The sequence below is a fragment of the Podarcis erhardii genome (genome assembly GCF_964252035.2).
Source record: "Podarcis erhardii genome assembly, chromosome: 5".
Lineage (NCBI taxonomy): Eukaryota > Metazoa > Chordata > Lepidosauria > Squamata > Lacertidae > Podarcis > Podarcis erhardii.
The window spans coordinates 38,390,906-38,411,772 of NC_138509.1; the positions used below are offsets into that span (position 1 = coordinate 38,390,906).

The following is a 20,867-nucleotide window of genomic DNA, read 5'->3' on the forward strand; positions in this document are numbered from 1 at the left end:
TATGGAGGGGGGAGCCCAGGTAAGCCCCACCCTGCTTAACCGACCATAAGACACGGCACACAGACACCATTTGAATGGCAATCCCATCAAATATTCAGCAGGGACAAGGGAACTTAGCTCCTAGGCATTGGCTGCTATGATCCCCAACAACTTGAGAAATTATGCTTTCTTTTATGCCTGGTGCTTTAAAGATTTTTTTGAGCAACAACTAACATTATCCATGGCCATTAGCTATGGTAGCTGGGACTCACTGGAGCTGTAGTTCAACTTAACTGGAGGGCACCAGCTTGGGGAGGGCTGTTTTATTCAGAAACATTCATAGTTCTCTCCCTCAGGGCTTTTAGTGGTTTTTCCAGTGAGTTTCACAGCTCTTTGCCCCCTAGCTTTTCACATCAGCACAGCTACAATTTGTGCATACACCAAGAGGTGTCAATGAGTGGGAATGCTAAGGCTTAAGGACTATGCATCATACAGAAGCATCTTATAGCAAAATAAAGGATACATATGCATTTTGGATTAATATCACACATGGATTAAAAACCCAGCACTGGAAACACATTAAGCCTATGTGTATATGTGTTGACTTTTTAGATGAACCTGCTATATTGTTGCCTTTTTCTCCTCATTCACTTACTTGGCTTATTACAGATCGGTGACAGTTTAGTCATCAACAGTAATGGTTACACAAAAATGCTTAACTTGGCTTCTGTCTTATTTTTGTAGGAAGAAATAAAAAGACAAAAATATGTCTTCGCTTTTTATAGTTTGCATTCCATTGGAGGCATATCAACATAGCTTGTTAAAGAGACTAAGAGCAATTGCCGAGGAATGCAAATGTGCTCAACTACAGTGTACCTCGGGTTACAAACACCTCGGGTTACAGACTCCGCTAACCTGGAAGTAGTACTGTTAAGTTGTGGGTGAACATATCAGACGACACAGCGATTCTTCAAACAGCTCTTTTTTATTCACAGGCCAGAACAGAACAGAACTGAAGGGTTCAGCCAGCCTGCTGAACTAGAACGCAACTGTAAGCACTTTCTATAACTATCCAATCACTGAACGTCACTTTTAATCCCCTATTTGCATATGTGGACCTGAGTGAAAACTATCTACAGTATCCCTCTGCTGGCCCAGGGTGAGAACTTCAGTACATAACAAGTACCTCTGGTTAAGAACTTTGCTTCAGAATGAGAACAGAAATCGCACGGCGGCAGCAGTGGGAGGCCCCATTAGCTAAAGTGGTACCTCAGTTTAAGAACAGTTTCAGGTTAAGAACGGACCTACAGAACAAATTAAGTTTGAAACCAGAGGTACCACTGTATTAAATCCTCTAAACTCAGGTTTTAAAATAGGTCTCCTCGTTCTGTTTGCTTTAAATGCCGTTTGCTTTAACAACCTTTCCTTGTTAGAACCCTCAGCTTCTTTCTTTGAAAAATGCTAGCAATAGATTACACCAGCCTTTGACTGGGGGCTGATGGGAGTTGCACCAGTCAAAAGGCTTAAAAATGCATCATATAGCGGAGAACAATATGTCAAGGGTAATCCAGAAAGCTTTAAAATAAAGAATAACTCTAAGATGAACAGTAGCCCTTCCTCAACACAGCAAACATAGATTGAAAGTGTTTTGAGGCAGATAGCCAAGCACTGTAAATTCTATCTGTATCTTTTTTTAAAGGCACCATTCCCTTTCTTTATCAGCAGTAGCTGGCATGCTTACAGTACATTAACTAGGCCACGGTTGTCATTGGTAACATCTAGTAAGCATAAATAATGTAGCTCCCTCCTCTACTTAAAGTATTATTGATGATACACACCTTTATATAAAAACACACACACAGTGAAGCAATATCTTGACAGCTATAATAAAGCATTAGGTTCACACTGAACTGCAAGGCAAGTGTTAAACATGTCCCATCGCACTCTATGGTTCTGTCGTTCCTCTTTTAAAACCACAAATCTAGAAGGGGAGATCTCTTTCCTCTTTCACTCAATTTATGTTTTGGCCACAGCAGCCAGTATAAAGCTGAATGCTGAAAAGTAACTAGGAAATAAGGTAGCCCTTGGGAATGACTCTACATCCAACTCTACCTCAGAAACACCCTTTCACTGTGGTTCTAAGTGGAAAGTGAGTTTAGTGGCCTTTGAAATCAGCTGCAGCCTGCAAATGAAGGGCATTGGGACTGTCGATGCAGTGCAAGCACTCCCCAGCCGTAAGGGATGTGGGAAGTAGAGGGAGCCAGGAAATATAAAGCTAGCCAAGGAGGTTAAGAAAGAACTACAGATTAAAAGAACTGTTACAGGAATAAACAACTCATTGTCTAAAGAGATTCTCCAAGGTTCTAGCACAGCTGTGTAAGTGCAGGGATGATGCAAATACTGAGCATGGGGTTTTCCTCCATTTTGTGTTTTCTATGTTTGAACTAGAAATGGAGGAGACAAAAATGCTTATTTCCTCCACTATTTATTCCATTTTAAAATAACCAATATCAGGCAGAGCAAGTGAGATCTATCAGCCAACCACAGCTTCCTTCTAAATATTCCATTCCCACCCAATAGTCAGTTATTTGAGGCCCCAATTTCAGTACTGCTTACATCTGCAAAAGTCAGGGAACAGTCATATTGCTCTGTTTCCGATCAGAGCATGTCTTGAAACGCCGGCTAACATTTTATACTACAATCCCCCCCCTATGCTGTTTTTTATTTGTCCCATTCTATGGTTCAAGAAGACCATAGAGTGGGACAAAGAGGATACAGTAATGTGGTGATACCTGCTGCCATGAGCAAAGAAACAGCTTCCCAGAGAGAGGAAATCATCTGGTACAGGGTTGGTGATCTTTCCCATATTTTGATTCTGCTGAACTGTTATTAGCTGTTTTGATGAATTTATTGTTGTTTGCTTTAGTTATATGTTTCTGTGTTTAATATTATGGTGTTTACAATGTTTCCCCCTCCTAATGCTATTGTGGTTACTGTGAGCTGCTTTGAGCTCAACATTTGTTGTTGGAAAAGCAGAATGCAAATATTAAATAAAATCAACCTCCCTTCCCTTTTAGTGTCTGCTTCCTGAGTCAGCCACCTCACTCTGCCTCACAGCTGCTTGAATCTAGATCAGAACCTGTGGCCCTCCAGATGTTGTTGGACTACAATTCCCATTATCCTTGACTATATTTTTGGTTCTGCAAGCTGGGGCTGATGGGTATTGGCATCCAGCAACATCTGGAGGACCACACGTTGCCTGTACCTGATCTAGATGTTGAGCCTGCAGGCTAGCACCAATTAGCAACTGTCAGAGGCAACATGCACCAAATCCATCACAGTTTAACAGGAAGGAAAATTATCAGTTTGTCTCACTCCCCTGCTTAAATGGCAGTTTCTATTGCTTCTCTTCACACAGACACGCTGAGGTTACATCATCCTTAGCTGTGGGGGTAAGGCAATGTCTGCTTTTGTGCCGTTTGGAGGACTTAAGAGCAATTGTCTAATGATTACCCTTTTGACTACCAACAAGCCAGCAGTCTTAAGATGCCATGAGTTTGTCATTGCAACACAGAACTACTACAAAAGCAGTTGGGCTATAATAGGCCCAAGGCGGCTGAGAAATGCGCAAAAGAGCCACACTCTGGATGAATCTGAGTGCCAGTTTTATTACTAAATTTTGTGCTTGTTGTTTTAATTCTGGGCCAATTAACTGAAGATCCTTTGGCCTGCTTTATGGCACCATTGGATATTTGCATGGCGTTAATTGCCAGGTTTTAGCGCTCTATCCAATTGAATCGCTCAGACTCATTTTCAATTAACGTGCAGTGTTTGACATATGATCTGAAACTAAACCACCCCCTAGCAATAGTTTTATATGTTTGTTCTGTTACTACACTCTCGTCCCTCAGTAATGAATGTTCAGTGCTCTGAGAAAAATGAAGCCAATTGCGTCTTCTCAGCTTGGCATTTAAAGCCCTTTGAATTGAATCAACTGTCTCCTAATTTGGAAAAATGCCTTGCAAAGCAGGACTGTTTCTAATCTATAAAGGGAGGAGGGAGAAATAAAATGCCATTGAAGATATTCTGCCCTCATGATTTTAATTACAGTAAAATACATACATGTCCAAAGGTTTACTTTGCTTAATTGATTTGATTGCATTATTTTAGGGCTGCCATACTTCTGAATTTTCCCAGACATTAGCAGGATTCCAAAGATGGAATTGATATCCCTGTGGAATTTCCGAAAGGGGGCGCTTTGTCCTGGATCTAGGCAAGTCAGTCGGAAAAAAGCTTGACAATTTTGTGGAGCGTTGGTTTTTACTTTTTGAAAGATGGCAACCCTACATTATTTGGAATCTTAATATTTAATATAATTTAATACGTGTGCAAGGAATGAACAATGGAAGGTAAAAGAAGGTATGGATTTGGGTGAGTAGCAGGACCAGTGTGATGGAGGTTTATGTGTGGAAATAGATGTGGAAAATAAAGGACACATGCCATGGTTCAGTAATAGCCTGTGGGTGACTTCTGAAAACTCATTTGTTACAAGGAAAGTCCTATTGTTTGGAAGCTTTAAACCAGTCTTGTTTTTGCCAGTGTTTCAGGGAGAGCAAGCTGATATTTGACTTGGGGTGTGGGCACCAATCCCATGGGGAGAAAGCAGTTAGTGTAGTAGGGTGAGGAAGCACAGCTCTGGGCCTTTTTTCAGAGCAGGAGTGCTGTCATCACCCACCCCAGGTGTCTTCGCTGAGAGGGTGACATTTGGCGTGCCACCTGCCGCGACTCCCAAGCCTACTCCGAGCCGTCAGAAGGGGGGAGCTGCTCCGCTTTGCTAGGGTAATTTGATGGTCCCTCCTTGCTCTGGCAAGTGAATGAGGTGATAACAAGACTTTCAAGTTCTACAATTGTTAGTGACAGATTAGCATTAATGAAGTTGCATTCTCTGACTGTTGGGTTAGGGAGCCACCTAAACTTAGTATAGCTCCTTTATTTCTTTTACATGCTCCCTGTACACAGGGGGGAGAGTGTCGCAGGGCACAAGACTAATAATGTTTTCACAACTTTATCCCACTGAACATAGCACATAAAGTGTACTTTTGTTTCCTGATCTGCAGGCTGTTCACCAACTTTAGAACAAATTCTCTACAGTCATGAGGGCTAAAATCACACACTTCTAAAAACAAAACCCTCCAGGGAGTCATATTCTGTGCAAATTTCAAGACCGTCAACTGGCAGAGTGCATACAGCCATAAAATGCTAGTTTCTCTTCATGATTCCTGTATGATTAAATTTCATACAGTCTTCCTTCAAGAAGCAGGCTCTGTATATAAAATTAGACACAGACTTACAGTCTAAATAAAGCAAGACTCCTAACAGAAGGGAAGGTCAGTGAAGGGGAAAGGCAGGGAAAGCTTTTTCCAAATATTTTAATTTTAATTTGTGCCTGTATTTGTTTTTCTTTTTCTTTTTAGTTTAAATGAATAGTTCTAGATTTGTAAGCAGCCTAACTTGCACATAACTAATCACTCAGCATTGGCAAAATGCCATCAGAAGAATAAATTTACCACGGATTTGATCTTACATTGTCAACGGTGTTGAGCAATATTAAATTGTGATGAAAAGTGAAAGAGCCCATGAAAGTTCCTCCAGATCTTTTGTCATGTGACATTTCGTCACTTCTTGCAACACAATTGGAAATGAACTCTAAATATATATTGCTTGGCTTATATGTTTAAGGTAAGGTTCACTTTTCTTTGTGTTCATTTTATATTGGTATTTTTCTGTTGCCTTCATGCATCTGAGTCTGAATACTGGTGTTACTCTATCAGTGTTATACAGTGTGAGGGCACGATCATTGCTGCTCACTAAAAGGGAGGCCATCTTTCTGTTAACAATTTCTAAGAGAAATTATGAAAAATGCTTACCAAAAACCGAGCTCCATCTATCTTTAGTTTTTCCACTATCCGGGCGCAGTCATGCATCCCACACTGAAAAGGAAGAGGGAGGGAAAGGTGATATTAGAACTGGTGATATGTACATTACATAAACCTTTTCGATGGCTTTCAGGCTGACATAGTGCCTTGAAGAATGTTCGTTTTAAGTACAGTTTCTGTTTATTCTCACAACCACCTTGTGAGGTAAGTTAAGTGAACAGGTGGTGACTGTCATCCAGTAAACTTCATGACTGGGTGGAGATTTGAACCTGGGTCTCTACATCCCATTCTGATACTCTGATCCCTGTACCAGACACAGGTCACACGTGTGGCATAAGCAACAGCAATTTGAGACACAACTGGATGGCAGCAGGAGGGCTTATGTCTCCTTTTCTGTGGCTCGCATGCCTAAAAACTGTTGGCCATCGTGATACTAGGGAGATTATGCCCCAGGGGCTTAGTCTGGTAAAATAGCCAGTGACACGACCTATTAATAGGCAATTTGGGTAGGATAAGTTTTGTACTAAGTATTTCAGTAGAAAGTTCTCCACAGTTCCTTTTTTAGAAGATTGCTGGGTCATTTCCTTTGGAGTTGTTTTTTTAAATTTTACACAACACTATTTTGAAAACGTCATATTTTCTTGACCTGTACCCTGTACCATGGACAGATGTGTTGTATGTCTAGATTTAAAGAGGAAGTTAGCAGGAGTGGAATTTTTTTTGCGGTGCAGACATCCATTGTAGAAATGCAAGGTCAGGGAAAAACAGTACAATAAAATGTGACTTCTAAAAGATCTTGAATTTATAGAAGGAAATAGAAGTGAAAATCAAACACATTCCGGATTGCCCTGTTTAATGTCATAAATACCTCAGTATTATATGCCCCCTTTTTGCTAAATGAGAATATTTTGACAAAAAGGCTTTGTGAGTGCATAGTTCTTGCTTCACTTCCACTTCCACATCCCTATAACCTCTCACCAGGTAGTAAGTGTTGCTAAGTGTGTCAAGGGTTGCAGCTATTCTCTAATTAGCACCATCAGAGGCACTGTGAGATCACACATTCTACAAATGGTGAAAATGACAAGGATGTGATCAGTTTAATAATACCGTCGTCCCCCTGCTTGTTTCAGAGGCCAGGACAGGACAAACTACTGAAGAGGACAAGGCTGCAATATGAGGAGAAGGAAGAAAATAAATATTTATCTGAGTGAGGAAGGGGTATCTACAGTTACTAGTAAATGTAAAAGGTAAAGGACCCCTGGATAGTTAAGTCCAGTCAAAGGCGACTATGGGGTTGTGGCGCTCATCTCGCTTTTAGGCCGAGGGAGCCGGCATTTGTCCACAGGCAGCTTTCCGGGTCATGTGGCCAGCAGGACTAAACCGCTTCTGGGACACCGTGATGAATGCCAGAGCACATGGAAATGCCATTTACCTTCCCGACCCATTTATCTACTTGCACTGGTATGCTTTCGAATTGCTAGGTTGGCAGGAGCTGGACAGAGCAATGGGAGCTCACCCCATCATACGGATTTGAACCACTGACCTTCCGATCAGCAAGCCCAAGAGGCTCAGTGGTTTAGACTACAGCACCACCTGTGCCCCACATACAATTACCAGCAGTGCTTTTTTCCCCAAAAAATGTTTAGGGGTACTCTCAGTTTGAATCAAGAAAATCACCATTTTACAGCTCAAATTGGGAAAAATAAATACAGTAAATGGACAAAAGTACAAAGATTCACAAAATGTTTAGGAGTATGTGTACCCCTGTGTCCCTCCCCAGAAAAAAAAAAACACTGGTTACCAGTATGGATGTACACACATACAGAAGAATATTGTTTTCAGCTGTTATTCCTCTGCTGCCTTGCCTCCGCTGCAGATGAATCTTACAAGCTTTGCTTAGGGCTTGTCCACATTTGAGGAATATTCAGCTGTTAATCCCCACCCTCCAGTAGATTCTCCAAGTGCAGTAGATTCTCCAAGAGCTGGCACAGGGATGGGCAAATCTAACAATTTCAGTTTCTCTCTCTTATCAATCAGCTTTCAACACTGTATAGTACAAGGTTCGGCATGGTGCAGAATGTTTTTATACATGTTAGAAGCCGCTCAGAGTGGCTGGGGCAACTCAAGTCAGATGGGCAGGGTACAATTATTTATTTATTTTCATTTCATTTCATTCATGCCAGTGTGCATTTTTTAAAATAAAAAATCTTCATAAAATCAATCATTTTAGTGCACATTTTCCCAAATGTAAACATCTATGTACATATTTTTGCCTAACATAAACTTGTATTGCAAAGCAATTTCCCCTAATATAACTTACAGCCTGGTGAGCCCCTTGAAGCTGTCAGCTGACTTGTTAGGTGTCACATGGCCACCATAGCTGGGGGGGGGGTGATCCCCTTCAAGAATTCTTGAACCCTGCATCTTGCATGGCCAGGCAGGTCCTTGCGTTGAGGGTAAGAGGAGAGGGTGCAGGCAGTTTTGAAGTCAAGAATATGAGTCTGCTCATGGCTGCATGTAGAGGAGGATCTTGAAGTTGAAATGTTACATATGTTAACTGTTCTGCACCCAGATTCATATTCCTAATGGCAATCTGACAACTGTACATGTTGTGATAACATTCAGTATAACACAGGCGACTAATGAAATATTCCCTTTCTTGGTGCTTTAGGCTAATAATAGAAGAATTTCACAGGCATATTGCCTCTGAGAGCTTGCCACAATGTCTTCAAAAAGAATGGAGTAATGTTACATCAACTCTTTAACTGTGCCCGCCTCTTAATCTTGGACAGTCAATTGTCTAGAATATCATATCAGTCCAGTACCTGTCTCAGGAGATCTGCCACTTGAATAGCAGTCCAAGTTTCACATTCTTCTCGGAAGGGTAGTTTTGTGGCCATGCTGGGTCACCCAACAAGGGCAAACTGACCTACTTCTTCTGGTAAAGCAGAAACTGTTTGCTTTACTAAACATTACTGAGAGATTCTGGAAGTTATTAGAGGAAGTGTCCTTTGCAACTTTCCCCCCCTTCCCTGTGGTCGTCATTGCTTAAAGCTACACGTCCCTTTACAGCGGCTGCACAGTTGTTAGTGTGATCATTTCACATTTCATCCAGTGACAGTCATTCTGCTCATAAGCTGCGATGAACATGACAAGGAGGCAAAGATGTCTCACCACTCAACGCAAAGCAAAGATCAAAAGCATATCCACCATCAACAGCAAGTTTAGATAATGGTGTATTGCTGATGTGACGTTTACTGGAGTAAATGTACTGGTTTTGTATGTAGGAAATATTTTATCTTGAGTTTTTCAGTGTTACTGTTTATCAAATCACCTCTTAAAATACATATTGCTGGAAGCCCTGATTTCTGCCATTCTGTTTCATGTAAGTGTATGTATGAATATGTTATAGCGAATGTTTGCAACCCCAGATAAATTTGTGAATGTCCAGAAATTCAGAGATGTGCCAGGACAGTAAATGCCGACAACCTATCCCTATTAAAATTTATTGTCAACATTCACTGCTGGAAAAAAGAAGAGAGAAACAGATGTATTTTTAGAATCCACAAAATTAATTTGGGATTTTCAGCACTCACATTCTGTGTTCTTCAACTTAGCTCCAGGTGGCATCCTTTGGGGGTACTGGCATCTCCTGGGAACAGAGCCTTTTTAGTTGTTGCTCTTACATTACTTTTCTTGAAAAGAAGCCCATTTATGGTTTTCTCTAGTTTGCTTTTGGAGATGACTTAAAGTATGTTCATTCTGTCTGGCATTTGGGGACTAACTCGAGGTGTTTTCATTGTTGTTTCCTCGCTTTTGTTTTTGTTTCTATTATTTTTCTGTATTGTGTTTTACATGACAGTAAAGCTGTTCAAGCTACCCTGAGAACATATGTGTTAAAATGTGGAGCGGAAATGCCATAAACAAGCAAACAAAATAAGCCTCCTTAATGATGTTAATGATAAAATAGATGCACAAACCTAAGTGAGGACCTGTCCCCCCCCCAAAAACCCCCAAAACTTCATGGCAAAATTGGCCTTGAAGAGATTGTATCCTTCAAGGCCAGTTCTTTCATTGCAGTTCACATTGGGACATTGCTAGGTGGAAACTGGGCTTTGAGAGCATCTCCTATGAGCTTCCCATTAGCCAAGCCTACTGTGTAGAACTTTTTCTGGTCCCCACCAAACACACACACACAAACTAAGGTTAGTTTGACAACACTAGGCACTAGGCACTAGGGATAGATGAATCAACCTATTTCAGCCATCTCAGGTTCACATTCTGTTAATTTTTTTGAACGCCACACACACAAAAATCACATGTTGAATGTATTCTTTCCACAAAATGTGCATTTTTTTGGCATGCATTTCCTCTTCAGATATCCTCTGCATGCATTTATGTACTCAACTATAACGTGAATTTGGAGAAGTACAGAAACCTGAAGAGGAAACTGCCTTCTGGTGCATTAAGTGTATATCAGGTCAGTTTGCTTAAAAATGCAGGTCAAACCAAGTCTTCAGATGTCCCTACTTGCCACCAACATATTCCTGCTTCCAAAGCAAATTCTGGCACTTAAGTCACACTGGTGATCACAGAGTTCTGCAGTTGTTGTTGTTGTTGTTGTTGTTGTTGTTAATATGCCCCGTGTCATTAATGTGCACTGCATAATCAGAATTAGGCAACATAGGTCCCTTCTCCCAATGAGCTTACAGTCTAAAATAGACGGTGCAGAAAACAGAGCTGCATTTGTGTAAGCTAAATCCCACCATGTTCTTATAAATATAATTATACAGCTATAGAAGCAGCATTTTTAAAGATCGGTCAGTAACAAGCACATTGCATTTTTGTGGAAGAAGTGGAAGAAAAAAAAGATACAATGGAACCTTACCATTTAGAAATAAAGCTGGAAGAATGAAGTTATCACTCATTTTGACAGGAATCAGCTTGTTTTGTTCGGGAATCCTGAGTCACTGTGACATGACAAATGTAAAAGTTTCCATCAAGACTGGAGGGTGAGGATATTCTGTTCCACATTCTGCTTTTCCTTTTCCTGTTTAGTATTTTCTGTGCTAATGTATATTTTAAAGACTGAAGTAATTACTTTAAAGTCAGGTCTCAATCTCCCATTCCTGTGTTGGAGTTTTTGTATTTAGAGGGATTGACGCAAGCATATTTCTTGTCTTTTTTTAAAATCCAAACTATTTAAAACTCTTCTTCCACTTAACAGGAAGCAAATTCCTAAGTCTTGTTTACATGGATTGACTACTGTAGTCGTTAAAGTAATTTCTCACTGTACCCATTAAAGCAGCAGTTAATTGGAAATTATACTGTTAACCTACTTGCTAAATTGTAGCAACTTGCTCCCATGGGTGTTTTATCAAGCATTCAACATATGAAATATGCAACATCCTTTAAAATCAATATTGGCATTACAGAAGCAGCAACTATCAATGCACTGTGGTTATTTAAAGCATAAATGCATTTTATTAACAAGCCTAATGCAGACAGATATGAAGATACTGTGTATCGAGTATTTAAAGAACAACTTACCACATACAAGTGCTCTTCTTAGTCATCAAACTGCTTAAAGTCCAGAGCAGTTGCTTTGTCTATTATTCCTCTGAAAGCTAACTGTTCTGTGTGTTTGGAGGATGATTGACAAGCTAGCTGTGCCCAGTGGGAGGGAAACAAGAAGCCTTTAAATTCATAAACTAGTTCAGGGAATGCATTGCATAAAATCCCTTGCAATATCCCCAGGAAGATCAATTATTATAATCCTCTTTGCAAAATTCACTGATAGCTTTCACTGGTGCCTGAATAGGTCTGGAATTTAACATTTAAATTCCCAGTTCTGTGCTGAAAATTAATTAGTGAAATTTGCTTACATTTCTTGAAACCGCCCACTTAATTTTGCTATGTGGAACTGAGAACTGGGTGGGAGGGGGCATGAGATGCTATGTTTTAGAGTAAAATAGGTGTGTATTACTATTAAGTATACTGTGTGCCACATGCAAAAGGCTGTTGGAGCGACAATGTTCCCCTAGACAATGCTAGGAGCAAGAGGTGAATGGTTACACGCTTCTGCCACATTTGCCTTGCACATGTAGTCTGCTTCCTTCACTAAAGGAGAAAAGACAGTTACTAGACTATGTTGTGTAACATTAATTCGATATAGTAGATCAGGCTTCCTCAACCTTGGCCCTCCAGATGTTTTTGGCCTACAACTCCCATGATCCCTAGCTAGCAGGACCAGTGGTCAGGGATGAAGGGAATTGTAGTCTTAAAACATCTGGAGGGGTTGAGGACACCTGTGGTAGATGCTTCTCAGAGGATCTGCTTGAACCAGTGATGTTTTGGGGTGAAACTGGTGTCATCATTTGCACCAAATATCGCTTTAAATTAAATGTGTTTGAAATTGTAATCCCCTGCCCCACATCATAAAAAGTACTGTGGGCGGTATTAATGATCATGATTAAGCTAGGTCCATTAATTTCAATGGGTCTACTCTGAGAAAAACCTATGTGAATACCACCTTCTGTCAGCAAGAGAAAGCTTGAGCATGGCCAATGTGTGATGTGGAGGGTGCTTTCAAACTAGGGATGGGCAAATCTGTTGATTTTGGTTTTCCTCAGTTTCTTCGTTTTCCAATCTTAAGTTCTGTTCTCCACATTAGGGATACACTCAATTTTTTGCAACCGACGAGCTTTCATTCAAACGGAGACAGATTTGCTTGATTACGAATGTCAACTGCAGTTGCCGAGTTAAGGCTTTTCTCTAAAGGATTTTTTCAGTATTTAGAGGAACCTATTCCTGTGATCACTGCAGAAAAAAGGGCTGCTTTATGGTGAATGCAGCAACCAATTTCTATGTCAAAACTATTTTTGTCCTTTGAAGAGGATTCCTATATACTCTGCTTATGGCAGACATTAACATTATTTATCTTCCCTTCCTCTTTGCTATCTTTCAAATCCTGTTTGCTAGCTAGCTAGCCAGCCGTGTATGTCATTGGTGGTAGTGGGAGATGGTAGGTAAACTGGAATGGGGCTTTGTGCCTCAGAGCTTAATCAAGAAAACAGGTCATTCTGAGTTACGCAAGTTATATTCAGTGTTCTCATCTCTCATTCTCACTTTGCCATGTTTTTCATTTAGTTCTTATAAAGAAAACAATCCAGGCACTTTCCCCCCACTGAGGAGAAGGATAGACAGTTTTTGTTTTTATTTGAAATGTGAAAGTTACTGAACTTTTTTTTTTACAATGCTTTTTTATATTGAGCAAGTAGTTCTTTATAAAAAAGAGAGACACAGAATTCATGCGTATACTGTACACCATACCCTGCCTTGGCCATGGGGGGGGACAGATCTTTAAAAAAATATTTTGTGTGTGCAAGACAAAAGATCAAAATCTTTTTGCCAGTCAAAAGATCAAAATCCTGCTTTTACAAGAGACCAAACCCCTACAAGTAAAATGAATGGTTTCAGGAGCTTTAAGGCACAGTCCTAAGCATGGCTACTCAGTCAGTCCTATTCCATTCAATGGGGCTTACTCCCAGGCAAAAATGGTTCGAACTTCAGCCTTAGTATATTGGCTGTGAAAGAGCGCGAACATCACCCATTCCAAAATCTAGGCAGACTACATAAATGAGGATCCATGACTGAGGAATGAGGATAAATCAAACTGACAAAAAAGAGGAAAGGCATAATTGTTACTTTGAACTATCAAATGACCACAAGAATGAATTGTCCTTTCAAGCTGAGTGAGATAACCAGCCTTTCCTGAAAGAGGAAACAAACTGCAGGAAGGTGTGATTATTGAGGTTTAAGGTGAAGAAAAAACTTTGTTTTGCTGAGAAAAAAGTTGGGGAAGACTGCAGGGGCACAATAACACCTGTGGAGATGACAGCCAAAGATTCACATTAGCAGACCTTCAGTTGTGCAATCAATTGTTTTTGTGGCAGACAAAATACAGTCGGTCACTTGCACCAGTTTCGCAAAAAAACCCCAACAACACAATTTGGCATCAGGTTAAAAGGCATTTTGCAAACCAAATGACATCAGTGAGCCTTACTTGCACAAGGTAATTCCAAAAATGGAAGGATGCAAAAATTCCAGTGAGTTCAACCCCTACTCCACATTTCCACATCACTTTTCTTTAAGTCTCCATGAAATTTCAACAGTTTGTTAGTGCAATTTTCTCCTAATATGCACATATATATTTTGCAATATTTATGAAATTTTGCCTTACATACATATTTTTGCAAAGCCATTTCCTCAAATATAAAGCATTGTTGATGTTATTTTCACTAATATATGCATTTTTTTAAAAAAATGAACACTCTACCTAGTTTATGCATTTTTGTGCACATTATGTGGCTGGAGATTCACAGTGCAAAATTCAGAGAAGTGTGACTTTTGAAGTGTGCCTCTGTTGGGGTTTTCCTATTGTATTAGAAACTGCAAATTAGGTAGGTTTCACCTTGAAATGCAAACTGAATCAAATTCCCCGACCCCCATCCCTCTTTCAAAGAAATGCTCCCTCTCATGCCACCTGAGGAGATACAGAGCCAATACCTGATAATTGAACCATCTCAATTATGTATGTTTGAATGCACATAACCCAGGTCACGGTCTACCTTCATGTAGGCACAAACACCCACAGTTGGAAAGATAAACATTAGAGCCCCATAGAGCTCCACAGAGCCCCATTCTCCTGCAGTGTGTGCCAGGCTGCTTATGTTAGGAATACATTCTTTAAAGAAAGAGAGAAGGTTCCTTTAAGTTTAAAAAAGCGTTCAAGAAGTTTCTTCAATGTGTGGGAGTGGCAGCTTAATTGGTATCAGATGGAGATGCAGTTAAAAGGCGGAGCTGTGAGTTTGTCATTTTGAGGCACGAGGAGAGCACACATACACTGATACTATGACTTTGCAGTATCAGGACCATTTATCATAAGACTAAAAGTATACCCTGCCGATGAAGGAGGAAGAGTGTAAATAGTTTGTAAATAGTAGCAACTAAAATGTTTGTAGCACCTGGAAATGCTTGCATAAAGTACAGCAATTTTTCACTGTGCATTTGAGCTTGTCTGCAGTTCTGTCGTCTGCCGCCAGGGAAACTCTGCTAGAGCTTTGGGAAGCGGTTATAGTTGGCAACCTCTAATAGTTTATTGGGAATGGGAGGCCCATGTGCACCTCTGTAGCCGTTCATCAAGGAGGCGGCACAAGATTGGTCTGGATGCGGCAAGTGATGGCTGGTGCCCATTTGTGACTGGTAGGGTAGAAGGCAAAGAGACAAACAGGAGATGGAACAAGAGCAATGACAGCAGACCAACCAATTCAACCCTTGTCTTATTATGCATATCAATGGTCCTTTCTATTTATTTATTTTTACAAAGTTTATACTTATCCAAGTCACCTCACCCAGTAACATTCTGCCCCACCGTGGTGAGATGTATGGCATTTCTAAATTTGCCTCTATACACACCTCAAATTTATATGCAAGTCTCAGTTCTTGTTTGTGATGGGGCAGGGGCCTCAATTCACCCACAGTGTCCTGGGCCCAGAAAATTCTGCTGGCATCCCTGTTCCCAGGTAAATGTTAAAACCATTATAATCTGCCTTAGTTACTACTCCATCATAAATTCATGGTTATGTTAGTACGGCTGGGGAAAAAAATATATTCTCCGTCACCCTCTTGCTACTTACATCAAGAAGTCTGTTTCATCTTTCACTTTTTAACGATTGTTGCTGAAATGCTCAGTTGTGGTTTTGTGTGCGTGTGTATTTCAATGTGCTTTTCAATTTAATTGGGCAATTTCTTTGAATTATATTTGTTCTTTGGCTGCAGTCATATCTTGGGCTTTTCAGAGTCTCTGTTGTGTATACTGTTTATGGCAATTGGTTGATATCAAAACCCCACTCAAAAGGAATTTGCAAAATCTATGATAAAAAAAGAAGAAAAAAATGTATTGTGAAAATAACAGGGCTGTGCCGAATGTTTTCCTGTTAACATTTGTGGGATGAACACAGTACTTTTTTTATTCAAGAGTCACAAAACGTCCCTGAAAAGCTTGGGTGGGATCCAGTGCAGCTGTTCTACTGGTGCTTTGCTATCCTTTTCTTTTCCCTGTCTCCCCAAGGGCACCCTCAGGATCTGCTGAAGAAGGCTGGAGGATCCCAGAGTTTCTTATGAAGAGGGATTGATGGTTACATCCCTCTAGGAATTGTACCCTTCTGGGGGGAAACAGGCGTCTCCTAACAACTCTTGGCACCCTTAACTAACTACAGTTCCCAGGATACTCTGGGAGAAGCCCTGATTGTTTAAAGTGGCAGCTTAAATGTTAGGATGTCTGGATGTGGCCTAGACATCTATAGGATGTTTCAGCCAACAATGCTGCAATACTCTGATGTTGTAGCTGGAAACCACTGGCGCTTGCTCAAAGGGCACACACAATGGCAATATCGATTCAGCAAGAAAATTCTTGCTAAGCATGAAATGAGCTTTCAACTTAAGACTTTATTTAAAGATGATATGTAGCTCTTGGTTATAAGCCGCATGGCGTCTAACACAGTGTTTTGATTGATTAAGCAGCACTTTAAAGCCAGGGAATTGGGATTAAAGGAGCTCTGATTGCAGTTGCTCCACGTGCTTTTTTTTCTGCTTCAGCAGCTCAGGTTCAAAAAGCTGTGTCAACAGTATGCTAGGAATAATACCTTAATCTCCACCGAGCCTTTTACAAGAACAGTAAAAATTTCATGTGAATCTAATAAAAACAACATAAAAACACATTACTGCTTTATACTGACCAATATTGCCAGAACAGTTGCGGGGGTATTTCCTCCCCGACAAGCCCAATTGTTAAATTTGTTAGCTTATGTTGTGTGTAAAAATGCACTAGATGATAATCAATGAATAACTGGCCAGTGAACATTGGGAAAAATCAATGTTAAGGGATTCTTTTTATTTTTGTTTTACAAAAACCAATAATGTTGGAACTGCGTAATGTCAATACCCATTCTCTTCTCTTTTAACTCTCTTATCTCTTTTGTTGTTGATCCTTAATGGGTCAGGGAGGGATTTACATTTCAGAATTATTGTCTCCTGCTGTATTGAAGCACCAGCTCTACATTATTACCTCAGTATGGAGAGGAAAGTGTAATCCCCATACCCCTTAGGGAGCTCATCCATTTGCCAGTTTAGGATATCGACAAACAAAAACAAAACTTTTATTTTAAAGCATGGAGTAAGTTTGTTTCTATCAAGGACATTTTGTCATCAAAAGATGTCTATCCCAGTGTATCACTCTGATACCAGCAATGGGTACAGGAGGTCTAAGACTTTTTTTGGCAAGGGGCCCTAGAGAACCTTGTTCTCATGCAAGGTTAAACCATAGTTCAGTAGTGGAAGCTGTGATGGTAAAGGTAAAGGACTCCTGGATGGTGAAGTCCAGTCAAAGGCGACTATGGGGTTGCGGCGCTCATCTCGCTTTCATAACAAGGGAGCCAGCGTTTGTCCACAGGCAGCTTTCTGGGTCATGTGGCCAGCATGACAAAACTGCTTCTGGCGCAATGGAACACCGTGATGAAAACCAGAACACACACAAACGCCATTTACCTTCCTGCCGCAGTGGTACCTATTTATCTACTTGCACTGGTGTGTTTTCGAACTGCTAGGTTGGCAGGAGCTGGGACAGAGCAACAGGAACTCACCCTGTCACGGGGATTTGAACCGCCGACCTTCTGATCGGCAAGCCCAAGAGGCTCAGTGGTTTAGACCACAGCTCCACCTGTATCCCATGGAAGCTGTGATGACAAAGCAGTGACTCAGCTTTAGGTGAGGCCAGGTGAGTACTGGCACTCCCACCATGCTGTCTGCTACCACCATAGTTAAAAATGAAACTATGTTTTGTTTTTCAAGTTTTGATAAAAAAAACTTTCATTAAAAAAGCCCTCTAAAATATGGTTTAATGTGAATAAGCAGTGTGCTGGTGTGTGCTGTTTAAAGATCCCTGCTTTATTCCACTCCCACTCCTGACTTTGCCATGTTGGATGGGGAGGGGCACAGGGCAGGGGGGATAAACTAGAGGCTGGATTTACATCATGTGTGAACCAGCCCTCATGAGTTGTTTCACTCCCAAACAAATAATGAGTGGGAGCTAATCTTTGTTCTTTCCTCCTCATCCACATGAAACCATAGTTAATTGCTAAAACATCTTAAAATACTTGCTAAATATATTTTAAAAGATTTTCACCCCAAAAACTTGCCTTTGACAAGTGAATTTGGAGATGGGGCTTTGAAATCTCTCCCATTCCCCAACCTCCTCTTCTCATTCCACAGTTAGGAAGAGCTGTTTGACTTCTTCCTCACAAAAGGGAATAACCAGCCCTTGCTCTGGCCCTGCTAGACAGTTCAGTGGACTCTGGTTGCTATACCTGGTTGCTTTGCAGATCACACGCCAGTTCTTGATTTGCAGGGGTCTCTTAAGAGGACCCCAAAGGTGAATTCCATGCTGTTTGCCACAAAAATATATTTCAGTTTGAAATCTCTTTGGTGCTCTCTTTAGAATCTCTTGATTTTTGCTCACTCCACCTGACGTGGTTGCATGCTGCACCACAAAATACTGCACAAAAGGGTCTTGTGTTGACTTGGCTTGCAGAAAGGTCTTTCCATTTGTGCGATATTGCATGGCTTGACTATGTAATAGCACCATTGATTCAGATTACAGCAGCTTTAGCACATCTTAAATGCTTGCTCATTCCATTCATTTGGTTTTTTTGTTTGGGGGCATGAAAACTAGAGAGGGGACATTGTCTGGGTTTGGATCTTTCAAATTGATAAACATGTCCTGGATGTGCACACAGAACATTTCTCCGCCAAGCCTTTGCCACTCTCCATAACCGACAAATTACCGCTAGTGCAATTGTGAAGAATGAAGGCCCTTAGCAAGTACATTTCACGGAAATAAAATCCTTCGCTGGCAAATGCTTTGATTAGCTAAAACAATTCCTTCTCTCTTTCTCTCTCTTTCCTCTCTCTCACACAACAATTTAGACTGATATAAGATGATAAATGGCTGTTGTTAACTTGATTTGATAAACATTCTCTAAAAAAATACATTAGGCCTGGCTTCGGAAGGATGGATGGATGCATAAAACAAAATTTGCCAAAGTATATCTGAATAACACCAGACATCATTCTTACGTGTGTACAGGGCTGGCTCAAGAAATTCAGTTATTTGAGGCAAAGATGGCCTCCACTTTCATGTATGCAAACGGATCTAACAGGCACTTAAACCTCACTTCAACACCTAGTAGAGGGCCAATGTCTTGAAAACAATGCTTGCTCAAATGCAGAAGGTATCTAAGAGAGTGCAGGTCATGGCACAATATAAATAAAAAATATTTTTTTATTTGTACCCCGCCCTCCCCGGTTGGAGCCAGGCTAGGAGCGGCTAACATCATATAAGTAATAAACAATCAATCAATCAATCAATCAATCGATTGAAATGCATCCCAAAATTAATTCAAATAAATTAAAATTAAAACTGAACAAATGACAGTCCTCAGGTTAAAATTGAAAGTGGTTAATACTCGCCTGGACCAACTGTTTCCACTGAGATTATAAGGACCTGTGAACGGGCTGGGAAACCTCCTTCGTGCTTGTTCTTGTACAAAGAGAAAATGAGTCCAACTGCTGTATTCGTTCCATGCCCCTCAGCATCGACCACCTGAGGTGACCATCTCACTCTGCCTAATGACAGGGCCGTCCGGGTAGAAAGAGAAAACTAAATAATTGCACTGGATCTGAACTTGTCACTGAGGGTACTTCCAGACAGGGGGTTTATTGTGAGACGGGTGCTCCCAATGCATGAAAATCCTTAGCACTATCTAACAGATATCACTGGCATCAAAATGGCAGCCTGCATCCTCCCGCTGCCTTTGCTATTCAACCTGGATATACCCTTTCTGCTAAAAGTGTGATACATTAAAAATACCACACCGGTTGCCTACAATCTAATGACCTATTAGGTGCCTGTCCGGAAGCATCCTAAGAAACTACATATTTACAGAGCACGTTATTGGAATGCACATCTCCTGCTGTGAAAGATATTACAGTAACCCGGGCAGTAAAGTCATAGTATGTGCTGCTCTCTCTATACTGCTGAAGTTTGCTTTTTTCCAGAAAACCAGGAAGAGCCCAAGGATAAAGCAATAAAGGTTTCCCACCTTGCCTCCCAAGCTGCAGAAGGAAGTTACTAAATCAGTAATAAACTATGTAGGCTGACTTCTTTATTTTAAGCTTTATTTTTTTACCCTGTTGACCACCCTCCAGTGCATAATAAGCACAGCAAAAGAAATAGCACATCATTAAACCAAGTAAAATAAATAAATAAATGCATGTGGTTTTTAATAGCCTTATTTAAAAGGTGGCAGCGATGGCATTTTGCCTAGCTGGCTTCTTCTTCACAGAGCAGTTGGCTGCATCAGCCTCTGAGGGAAAGAGGGGCCAGTCCTAGCTGCTCAAAGCGAGAGGCAGAGGTGTCAGTGGTGACAGCTGGCCTTTCTGGCTGTCCCTGCTGCTTCCAGATACTGAAATGCTCTCCTCTATTTCAGTTGCTGGAAAGGGCAGGAGGGGGAAAGAGGCATTCATATCCTGCCTCTGGGCTTCCCACAGGCATCTGGTTGGCCACTGTGAGAACAGGATACCAGACTAGGCTGGCCATGGGCCTGATCCAGCAGGGCTGTTCTTCTGTTTGTTTGGGTGGGTAGGTGGGAGGAAGATGAAATGCTCACACTACTGGCTGAACAGCCATCTCCACGTTTGTAGAGTAGATGGGAGACCAGGGGCATCTGCAGGATCCACCCCCCAAGAGATTTTTAAAATAATAATAATAAAAACATTAAAAGTGCGAAGTCAGGCTGATTTCTTAGAAAAATTGAGAACAAGAGTGCATGTGCA

At 40.9% G+C, this 20,867-nt stretch overlaps 2 protein-coding genes across 4 annotated transcripts in view; one reads left to right on the forward strand and one right to left on the reverse strand.

The window, feature by feature from the left end:
- Positions 1-11,522, reverse strand: part of BLNK (B cell linker) — a 97,658-nt gene extending 86,136 nt beyond the window's left edge. Inside the window, exons 1-3 of one of the 3 annotated variants that reach the window (XM_081863281.1) lie at positions 11,466-11,522; positions 10,804-10,885; positions 5,907-5,969 (exon numbers count right to left, since the gene is read on the reverse strand). In XM_081863281.1, the coding sequence (XP_081719407.1) occupies positions 5,907-5,969; positions 10,804-10,806 (66 nt within the window). In that variant the 5' untranslated portion in view covers positions 10,807-10,885; positions 11,466-11,522. Of the gene's footprint in view, positions 1-5,906; positions 5,970-8,740; positions 8,918-10,803; positions 10,886-11,465 lie in introns of those variants that run through there. The other 2 variants (XM_081863279.1, XM_081863280.1) reach the window with 2 other exon arrangements.
- The window catches only part of DNTT (DNA nucleotidylexotransferase), a 136,724-nt gene continuing 120,159 nt past the window's right edge, over positions 4,303-20,867 (forward strand). Inside the window, exons 1-3 of the mRNA XM_081863303.1 lie at positions 4,303-4,410; positions 5,454-5,718; positions 7,046-7,162. Of these exons, the coding sequence (XP_081719429.1) occupies positions 7,089-7,162 (74 nt within the window). The 5' untranslated portion in view covers positions 4,303-4,410; positions 5,454-5,718; positions 7,046-7,088. The remainder of the gene's footprint in view (positions 4,411-5,453; positions 5,719-7,045; positions 7,163-20,867) is intronic.